Source organism: Pseudomyrmex gracilis, unplaced genomic scaffold, assembly GCF_002006095.1.
Source record: "Pseudomyrmex gracilis isolate BER0280 unplaced genomic scaffold, ASM200609v1 scaffold_117, whole genome shotgun sequence".
In the NCBI taxonomy this organism is placed as follows: Eukaryota; Metazoa; Arthropoda; class Insecta; order Hymenoptera; family Formicidae; genus Pseudomyrmex; species Pseudomyrmex gracilis.
In genome coordinates, this window is record NW_018020701.1 from 328,780 (window position 1) to 340,195 (window position 11,416).

The window sequence follows — 11,416 nt, forward strand, 5'->3', positions numbered from 1 at the left end:
CTTGAAAAAAAAAAAAAAAAAAAAATAAACGATAAACCGAACAACTGCGTCTGTGTGCGTGCGTGCGTGCGCGCGCGTGTGTGTAAAGTACACATTTTTTATTTCAAACATTAACATTTATATTTTTCTACCTCACACAGTTTTAATGCAAAAGTGCTCGGCCTCGTTTTTGCATTAAAACAAAAAAAAGAAATCGCGCACACAACTTACTCCTCAGGCCCTTTCATACAATCCAGGTGACGATATTGCGGCACTTCAGCGTAAAAAACGCTTCTTAACGCGGCGGGAAAGAATTGAGTGCGAAAGGTCGAGGCACGCGACAAGCAGCGAAGAAGGAGATGCTTCCGGCGGTGGGTTCGACGGAAGGTGGGAGGAACGACGCTCTCGCTTCCAGACACCCTCGTCATCGCCGCAACCCCAAAAGAAACGTCGATACACCCGCGTGCGGGAGGAGGATATACCGACACTTCCACCACAATCGCGATACGTATTTTCAAGCTCGCACGCGCGTGGCAAACCCATACGGCTAATTACATCGAGCTCGGTTACCCCGCGACAAGACAACGAGGCGGCAAACGCGCGCAACTCTGTACATGGGAAAAACAAAAAACAAAAAAAAAAAGGGAGAGAGAGAGAGAGAGAGAAGAATCGCCGCGTAGCGCAAGAGTCGTGCGCGTTTGCGAATGCAACGGAGAAAACTGCATATACGTGCGAGAGGTGGTCTGTCACACGCATGCGCGTGCGCGACGAAGACAGGGTGAACCCACAGCTGTTGAGTGGGGAAGAAGGGAAAGAATGAGAGGGATGAGGGGGAGAACAGATGCTATATATCGAAGATGGGGCAGAGTGCGGAGAGAAAAAAGAGGGTGGATGCTGCGCTGCATCTAGGCAAGCGTGTCTACGTGTTACCGAGATATCAGTATTATCGATTTCTTTCACGCGCGTATATACACGCGCGCACGTTTTCCTATTTAATTTTTTTTTTTTTTTTGCTATTCACGCGAACTTGTGAATTTAAACACCTCGCGTAATTCTCTTCACGGGGAAGAGGACGGCGTTTTTTTCAACCGCGACTCGCTGTTTGATAAAAGATAAAAACTCCAAGATTTATACGTTTTCGAATTTCTGCACGTTCTCTCAACGTTGGCCGAGAGAAAGTGATCAATTTTTGTTGAGCCAATTTATACGTAAGATATTTCTCACGTCTGTTTTTTTTTTTTTTTTTTTTTTTTTTTTTTTTTTTTTATGTTATTTGCGCAAAGTCGTTCTCTTCGCACTTATTCGCGATTTGGAAATCGAACGAATTAAAACTCTTACGCAGCGAGCGACGTTACGTCATTCCCCCTTCTGCTGCACGAAAACCACAGGTTCCCAACAACGGACGTAGGTATGTAGGAACGAAATTCGTGCGCGATCGTGTTTTAACTGGCGCCTTAATACAGCGATACGCTGCACGCGCGCGCGCGCGCACATATGCGTGTGTGTAAGCGTCCGTACGTGAAACTCGTGAATGGCTGGCAATTTGAAGGCAGTCGGGGGTGAAAGGGAGGCAATTTCGGGCCCCGGGGTCCGCTCCTCTCGTTTGTGGCAGCGAACACACGAGCACAGCGAAAATTTTCGCCCAAACTTCATCTCTCTCTTTTCCCTCCCGCGCTTCTCTCGCTCTCTCACTCTCCCTCTTTCCTCTCGCTTTCTCTTTCTTGCTCTCTCGGTCTCCTTCTTTCTTTCGTTCGAGCGAGACGAACTCCTCCGGCGTACACCGCACGACCCATTCGGGCAAGGGGTTTGTGTATCGCAACGGGTCCGGGTAATATCTCGTTTAGAAAGATTACAGGTTCGAGAAGAGGCTGCCAATGTATAAAACAAACATCGTTAAGGCAACCCTATACTTAAGACCCCCCACCCTTTTCCGGCCCCACCTCGCACACCCCCTCTGGCATTACACGCTCGCTGTGTTAGGTGCATCTACAATACTGCTACATCTCATTATATCCGGTGTCTCGTAGACTTTTTTAGTACCAAAACCGATATCGCATATTCCAAAAGACAAGAAAAAAATCCATCCAGAGTTGCGATTAAAAACTTAAACTGTTAAACTTAATGTTTAAACTTGTACTTTTCATCGTTTTTTATCCCAAAGATTTTTTGTTATTGTACAAAGAATCTATCGCAAATTTAACGACTTGTTATAAACAAAACTGCTGCACTCAAACATTGGTTCTAAAATTTTCGCACATCTCTCGCAACACCTCCCTTGCCAGCCACCTAAATTGACATTGCGTGTATTTCTCTCCCAGAAGAGGGCGGGGAAACGACGCGCGTCTAGCTGATCACGCACGCTCGCAAGTGTAAATGCGCTTTGCGTGTGGTGGCGAACGTGTCAAACGCGCCCGGCGCGTATTGAGACGTAGACCACCGGACGGGGTCCGAGCGCGCGGGGTCCCCGACGGGCCCCCGGGACCACGGGCGTAATTTCCACGCGTATAATTATCGATGATCGGAGGCCGTTACGGAGGCCCCGGCGCGGCGTTTCGCTGAAACCCGATCTCGCGAACGTACACACACTCTCTCGACGGAGTAGGAGAGCCGGACGACGGGAGAGGGGCAGATCAGGCCTGACGGTTATTATTTATCGATGGAGATTGATTTAGAGCGCGGTCGGTTTTCGAGATTGCGATCGATTCGCCGCGGGTGCGCGCGCGCGCGCGCGCCCGTGATTTCACGATCGATCGGGAGACCGGTCGTCCGGTTCTGATAAGATTACTAAGCGCTATTTAAGTTCGACAATATCGATTGCTCGGTATCGTTAATCGCCGATTTCTTTGCTAACGCGAATTGCGAGAAAAAAGACGAGATGTTGCCTCCATTCGGTTTTTTTATCGCTTAATAATAATTTACCGGATATTTGCCGGCGATATTTAAATGTTATCTGCTGTAAACAATATACTTCATCTCTGAAGAGATAACAGCGACTGAATTGCGCTTGTCAATCCTGAGTTATTGAGAGATACGTTAAAATTGCATTTGCCTTTTGACAAATTGGTATTGTGTTAGTGTATTTTTATATTTTTTTATTTTTTTTTATTGCATCCGAGTGTTCGAGCGCGTTTTATTGTTCCGCTGAGATCTCTGAACAAACTTTAGGCGCAGCTGTTTCACGCGATAGAAACAGAGACAGGACTATAATACATAACGGCGATTATTAAGACGTATATGTCATTATACATACATGTGAATTAATCATGTTGTCCGATTATTCTCAAATTAGTCATTCTTTCGCGCACATATTCGCGCGACGCTTCAAATTGAGTAGCTAAACACGACGATCAATTATTTGTCACGCGCCAAACAACAGCGTGTATTTATCAAAACCAAGATTGAAAGATTGCACTCCGATATGTATTACGATCCTCTGTGGCGTGTCTTGTTAATAAAATTACCGATAGTCTGACCGATAAAAATCACACACTCGTATTACACAGAGACTAAATTAATCCAAGAATAATTAACGATACTCTCGCGACGTTTTTACGAAATTTTATTTGCAATTTTTTCTTTCTGCAGTCAGAACTTTTCTCTGACGAGATTATTTTAAATTTCGAACGAACGATTTTCCTGGAAATATATTACGTCGTTAATTAAAGCTTTTACATTATTTCACGAAGATTGGCAAACATTTAGCGCCTACTTGTCCATTCTCGTGCTCTGCACATAATTTCTGAACATCTCTCACCTCTTCCTCTCTCTCTCTCTCTCTTACTTTACTAATGACGCAAATTAGGAGATTAAACACGGCTCAAACGTTGTGCGCGTTCACGAGGCAAGCTATTAACCGGAGATCGAAGAGAGCGAAGAAGATTTAATCCGACCGATATGCGCGCGCGCACGCACACACACACGCATATCACAAAGGGAACATCATTTGACGTCCGTGTGGCCGTAATGCACACACACGTGCAAACAAACGAACGAACGAGTGCACGCGCGCTTTAGCACCTGTACACGTCGCACATGAAATATGTAAGCGTATATGCTCACTCTTTCATCGAGAGCGCGCGCTCTATTCTCAGCTATTACAGTTTACCATCGCGTCCCCACTCAGAGACGTGATATATCTGCTCGCTCGTTCGTTGGCGGCTTGTCCTCGTCGCGAAAGAAGCGGCTCCCCTCCCTCCCCCCGGGCCCCGTCCGATTTTCTTTCCGCTCCCATCCTCTTCCATCGGTTTGCTCGCTCGTCCCACACATCGCAGACCTTCTACAACTCGTTCGCTACGAAACAGAGCGACCCACCACCGCGCGCGCCGATCGTGACTTCGCGGAATATAGGGTGAAGTAGTTGGGGTTTTTTGCGCTTCGAAGAAAGGAGAAAACTGACGGAAAACAGAGGGAGGGAGAAAGAAAGAAAAGGGCAAAAAGAGTAATCGAGAACGGTGGGGGGCAAAGGGGTGGGGGAGCAAAGGTTGAAGAAGTTTCAATTGCTTGACGACGAAGGGATCGAACTTTCGTGGTGATATCTTTTTACGACGGCGCTACTACACGTCATCGGGGAAGTATGCCCTTTCTTCCCTTCACGTCCCTCTCACATACACGTGCGCAGAAATCGCAAGAGACACGTGTGTGCCGAGCGCGTGCGTACACGCAAGTGCGGCTCGCTCGTGCTACAAGTTTGTGTGCGAACGATTGCACACACAAATGCAAATTCGCATGTGTCATATACGTACGTCAGAAAAAACCTAAAAGAAGTGGAGATAACGAAATTGTCGCAGCGCGTTTCTCTCTTTTTCTGTACGTGGAAAAAAAATATAGAAGAGATTTTTTTCTCTCGTCAAAGTGATTTTCGGTGTTTCCGACGCACGCGAAATTAATATCTGTTCTTTTCTCGGTCGAAAAATTTTAGAAGAGTATCGTGGTATTTAATTTCGATATCGGGAGAGAATCTCATCTCTCGGCATTGTGCGCGTTCGAGAGCGTCAATGAATACGTTTCTCGCGCGAGACGACCCGCATGCGAGATTTTTTCTCATGTTCATTTGAGATCTTATATATAGTGTATATACATATATATATACATATATACATACGCGCTTGCGCTCGTACGAGAGTCTTCGCGTCCACGTCAAAGCTACTCGACTGCTGATTAGATGTTATACACAATGTACACGTGTGCGATGAAACTTGGTAGAATCGCCGTTCTGATTGCTCTACTACCCTTGCGCTACTCCCGCAAATAATCGTTCAATCAACGACAAAGGATCGTAATCATGGTAACAATATCGGACGGCGACGTTGACACTTACCGGCCACTCTTCGTAATGACCATTTCCGTCCCGAGCTTGTGGAATTTCTCCCAAAGCTCCTTGCCCTCGAGCGTGACCTTCGGATCGTCCACGACACCGTCCTCCTCCGGATGATGAGGCGGCACGAGGGGATGGTGCGGCGCCGTGAGGGGATGATGGGTGGCCAGTGGATGCGGTGACGTGTGAAGCATCCCCGGAGGTAGCGGTGGCCTCAGAGGCCTCATCGCGGGACCTCCGGGGCCTTGATGGTGGTGATGTAACGCCGCGGCGGCCGCGGCCAGAACGGCGGCCTCTTCCGGTGTGTGCGGACCCAAACCTAGACCTGAAATTTTATTAACAAATCTTGAAATTTTTTTTCGATATGTCAAGAGCATTGCTGAAATGATAAATTAAATAATAAAAATTACATACCGACTAATTGCTACGATAAAACGAACATGATCGACACATACGTGATGGTTATGCTTTAACCCTTCGCGTCTGGTCGAGGGAACGTAATGATGGGGGGAGGAAAATAAAAAAATCAGAGTATACACGACGGATGCAACATCTGGACGCGCAATTTTACGTAAATGCAAGACGCGAGTAAGTAATAAACCGCTGATGCGTTCGCGGATCGAAGATCGGCGACGGATAACAAGTAAAAAAAAAAAAAGAAACACCTGGTCGAAGTTTTTCGTGAATCACCTGGCGATAGCAACCCCCGAAGAAAAGTTGCGGACTCTTTTCCGCGTTTCCCTCCCTCGATGGCCATCTTTTCCACGACCCTGCTCCGAGTTAAGAAAACTTTATATCGTTTTTCTTGTTTTCCCTATCACTTCGTTTAAAAAACACTTCTCGAGAAAATTACGAGCGATTGTGCGAACAACTGTATATATATAAACATCACATATTTTCGATCTCGGCGATGAGACGCATCTTTATAAATAGACTCGACGCATCCGCGCGCGATAACGCAATTTGTGTCAATAAATATTTTCGAATCGCTTGTTGCAAGTTCAGCGATGATGTATGCAAATCGTAGTTGCGAATAGAAAAAAACTTTATTCACGCGTACATACGTTCTGCAGAGTTCTAAGTATATTTTGATTTAGAATTTAATTCTATAACAAGCGCGTCGGCAGTTATCTTATTCAAGGTTCAATGAATCTAACAGATCTTAAGAGATTTCAGCGCTCCGATTAGTTTGCACAAAAACAGATTGCGAAAAATGTCTGATACAGTTTTTCCGTGACGTGGTCACGCAATAATCAAATATTTTGTAAACGCTCGCGATCATAAAATCTCGTAAAAAAAAAAAAAAAAACAACAAAAAAATAGAATCAAGCGTTTCTTGCTTCACACATTTTGCGTCAAAAAAACGGAATAGCGGGCGATTTCATATAAAACGGAATTGCATTATAGCAGATATATCAGTCCGCTCGAAATAATATCGCTATAATGTCAAGTTGTTGGCGAGAATGATTAATGTAAATCGCCGTTCATAAATGTTATGAGTAATGATGCAGTTAATAGTTAACGACATAGACACGGCTCCCGGTATTTCCTTTCCTTTTCAATCAATTACCATCTGTAAACGGAGGAAAAAAAAAATATGGAAAACCTGTTACCGCGCGTAATGACTTCATGATTGTTACCGCGGCAGATTTCGCTAAGTCAATTCCTAGCCGAGATAACCATTATCTTCATTGATCTTCAATCTCTCGTTTGTTTTTTGCGCGTATTAATAATACTGTTTATTTTAAACGCGCGTGTCAAAGAAAATTATAATCGCTATTCCGGTGCTATTCCGCGATCATTTTTCTTTATTGTAATTACGTATTTACTTTTCTTAATCATCCAAATGTCAATCACAGATCAAGTTGTTTATGTAAAACTGGCAATTTGCTGCTTTTGTGTAACAAAAAGCAAACAACAACCGCATAATTACCGTGAAATTGCCGTTTCTTATCAAAGAGAACGAGATTTTTAGGTGGTGGCACGTGTGATGCGAGTGTGTGCGAGGCTCGCCTGTCGAAACGACGGGATTTCAAGCCGTTCTTTATTTAATTTCAATTTTGTTTTTTTTTTTTTTTTTTTTGTTACTAATTTTTTCATCGCTCGTAGCGCGACCGCGTTGGATTGCGTTACATGAAAATAAACGTATTACGTAATGCTTTCTTCTTCAAAACTGTTTAAAACTTCATAACTTGCGCTCCGAGTGATTCATTCACCGATTTATTTGTTCATGTTTGTGTGAAACATAATATTTACGAAGAAGCGTATATTTGTTGTTTACATAAAAAAGCTGCAATCCTTACTGCTAACATAAATAATTTAAACAGATAGAGAAACTGCAAAAACATGTATAGTATTTACATAATAGTTTTGTAAAACGCGCTCACAATGCGTACACATCTCAATTGCAATCGTAACAATAATTTACGCGCGAGCGCTAAACACGTTATTTTGTGTCAATTTGTTTGCAATAAAACTGCACACTATAACAATAAATAAATAAATAAGTAGCCTTAGTTGCGTTATTTACGTCTCATATTACATTTAGTTTACGTCTTTGTAATTTTTCTTTTATACTTTAACACGTTACAACAGTTTTACCGAAAACCTGTCGCGCATTACGTGTGTAAATCTGTTTGCATAAATAAATTAATCAGATCATCTCAATTGTTGGCTTTATCTCGTAAATATTGATCATTGATATTAGAGTTAATTGTATTTCATGTTATTTTGTTTATAGATTTGTTTAAATGTTACTTTGTTGGGGGTTTTAATGCTTTTAATGAAGTTAGATATTTTTTTATTTAATTTATTATTTGAATTGTGTGAAAGTTTTTGTGACACCTAAAAGGATATCTCTGTTAGTCTTGTGCGATTTTACGGGAGTGAGTTATATTTATTTTTGCAGTTTTTATTAAGTTTTATGATACAATTTTTTTCAATCAGATTATATACTTGTACTAATCACATTATTTATATTTATTATGACACACGTGTACGCACGAATAGAGAAATTTATTTTCACGCAATCATATTTGCTTGTTTGTGCATTAAGCGTAAAGTTTATTTGCGTCTGTGTAAAGACACGTTGATGTAATGCCAGAGTAGAGCTATGAGCTACTAAGTCGATAATAACACACCACATACCGTTCTTATGACAGATTTGCGAGACTTTCTTATCTCTCACTCGATTTCATATATATTATTTTCTTTTTATTTTTGCGTTATTATTTGGAAATATTTTAGACGCGCGTCGCGTTTTACTATCTCTGTAGACACACATTACGCAAGACGCAACCGTACACGCGCGACTTTATGATTATAAATAAATATATCAGTATCGAACTTTCGCCAACGGACGGAAAAAAAAAAAAAAAATGACGCAAAATGTCGGACGAACTTCACGCGATATTTTTGCGCGTTATAATGCACTCAAAATAAAAAGACTCTCTTGCCAGACTCGCCGAAAATCCATCATATTATCGAACGAAAGCGCTAGTGAAAATGTCATGTTTTTAATATTTTTGTTCGTTTATCGAACACACGCCGAATCGATCCCGTGCGGCGAAATCGAATTTTGTCGAACACTTGCCGCTCGCGTATATACTCGACTCGTATTTTGATTTTTATTCACAAACCGGTAAATGTTCGGTCTGACGAGCGACGCGACGGACCAGCGTTATTTAACCGCGGCGTTTTTAACACCGTTATTGTATTTTTCACGTGAATTCACGCGCGATGAGTATATCGCTAAAAACATTTAAACCGGGGCGGAATGAGACGATTGTTTACAACGGCCGTAGTATAGAGAGGGAGAGAAAAAAAAAATATTCCCGCTGATATTTTGGATATGGCTGCGATCCGCCGGCTCATACACATACATACACACACACACACACACACATACACACACAAACACATACACGCACACATCAGCGCGCAATTATTTCTTATCAAAGTGGACGAAGCTTTGGTTAGGTGTATGACGCAAGTGCGAGGACTAGGCTGTCAAAATGGCAAGCGCGAATTTCGAGCTGTTCTTTATCTGACTCCGTTTTTTTTTTGTTTTTGGTTACTGATTTTTCCATCGCTCGTAACGCGCGCGCGCACGCGCGACCGCGTCGGATTGCATATTCATTATATTGCCGGCGGTTTCGGTACACAATGTTCCAGCCGGATTTTCGCCAAACTCTGTTTCAGTTTTAATGAGAACGGAAACATTAATTAGCACAAAGTGTGCAACCTTGAGATGTACATCTACCTTGCGCGTGCCGTGTAGTTGAAAAGTTACTTTTACCCGTAATATAAATTTGCCGTTTAGAGAAAGAGAGAGAGAAAGAGATAGAATTAGATACATATACATGTATACTTCGCGTTACACGTACATGTGCGTAAGTTTCGTTGCGTTTGTAATAAGAACTCTTGTAATGAATTCAAAGACACAACAAATCCGCGCGCGCGTCTTTCACGTTCGTAAAAGCTTTTAAAATCGTTTGTCGTACGATTTCGCATTGCGATAATTTTTTTTTTTTTTTTTTATTTATTATTAATTACGCGCGCGATGTGGAACACATTGATTGCGGGAGCGCTTTGTTGCGCGTTATAAATAGCCGTTGAATTTAATAACTCTCTTACGATTGGAGAAAGAGACCAGTTATCGAACAGTGAAAATACATTGCTTTATTGCTACCAATTTATCAACACCCGTGTACAGAACGCGCAAGTAATACATTATTGAAAATTATAAACATGGAGCGGCAATGTGTGTAGCACTGTATTCCCCAATAAAGTGCAGGGAACGTGGATTTTCGATTTATTGAACGTTATTTCTGCATCGCACAATACCTTAATACAATTGTTACTAGCAAGACACAATGCGGCGCATTTAATCTCGCCACGTTCTCTCTCTCTCTCTCTCTCTCTCTCTCTCTCTCTCTCTCTCTCTCTCTTCTCTCTCTCTCTTTCCGGTATTAAAATTTCTAGCGTTCCGCGGTGATTTCGCATTGCTCGCGCGCAATTTTGGTTTTGTTTTTGTACACGCGCGCGTATACAGTCACTACTTTATGCGACAGATTAGCGAGATCACAATCCGCGAGAGAGTAAAATTTCTATTTACTTTGCGAAACGACGTTAACTCGTCGCTAATTGAATTTAAGCTGCGTAACAATAACGCATATACACACTTTGCTTAGGCTTTTGAAAACGCGATTGTAAATTCAATCGCGTCTTCACGTGTCACTTCGCTAACGCGCATCCGAACGAAAAAAACTAAATCGTGGCACCTCCGCGTTTTCTAGTTTCTTTTTTTTTTTTTTGTTTCTTCACTCGTCGCGCGTTTTCCTCGCTCGGAAATCACACGGGGAATTACGCGCGCGCACGTACACGCGCCGAGTGCACGTCCCGAATTTCGAATGCAAGGAACGTCGGGCGTGCCCTTGGCAAGATTAATCACCACTATCTTATGGTCAGTTGGCCGCGAGCCCGGTTAGAAAAGATGAAGAGAACGGAGCCGCGTGCGACGTGCATCACGAAAAATGACAGACTAGAGAAACAATAACAATGACGGATCACTCTCGCGTCGCTGCCATTCGGATCGGAGCGGACGACATCGCGACGCGTCATTCGAGAATCATCGGCGGCTTCAAGCACCGACAGAAAGAAAACAGCTTTTGATTTTCTTCAATGATATTTGTCGTTTGAAAAAAAAAAACAGAATGTTTTGTTTCGTGTGACAGAGGAGAACTTTTCAAGTGGTGTATTCCTCACACACACACACACACACACACACGCACGCGGCAAAAGAAAACAATATATTTACAATTTTTACTCTCGTCAAATCGAGGGTCAAGATTTTTGCAAAACAATTTTCAATTGATCGCGCATTTAAAATACAACTGACGTTGCTGTATTAGCACTTATCGTTCGCGGAAGCTACGTTGTTTAGCGGCGACGAGGAGGTAAAACGCGTGTCTACGTATACCCCGGCGTCGGGAATTAATTCATCATTTAGCCTAACGAAGGGAATAACTAGTTGTAGCGGATGAGGTGGACGCGCGTAATAATGCGATGTCAGATAAGAGAACGAGCGATGAGCGCTCGTTGTCGGCTCTGGAAATCGTCCGA

At 42.8% G+C, this 11,416-nt stretch overlaps 1 protein-coding gene across 2 annotated transcripts in view; it reads right to left on the reverse strand.

Moving 5' to 3' along the window:
* The window catches only part of LOC109856406 (optomotor-blind protein-like), a 74,247-nt gene extending 68,706 nt beyond the window's left edge, over window positions 1–5,541 (reverse strand). For both annotated transcript variants that reach the window (XM_020431663.1, XM_020431662.1), the window contains exon 1: window positions 5,297–5,541. In XM_020431663.1, the coding sequence (XP_020287252.1) occupies window positions 5,297–5,520 (224 nt within the window). In that variant the 5' untranslated portion in view covers window positions 5,521–5,541. The remainder of the gene's footprint in view (window positions 1–5,296) is intronic.
* Window positions 5,542–11,416: the final 5,875 nt, after the last annotated feature.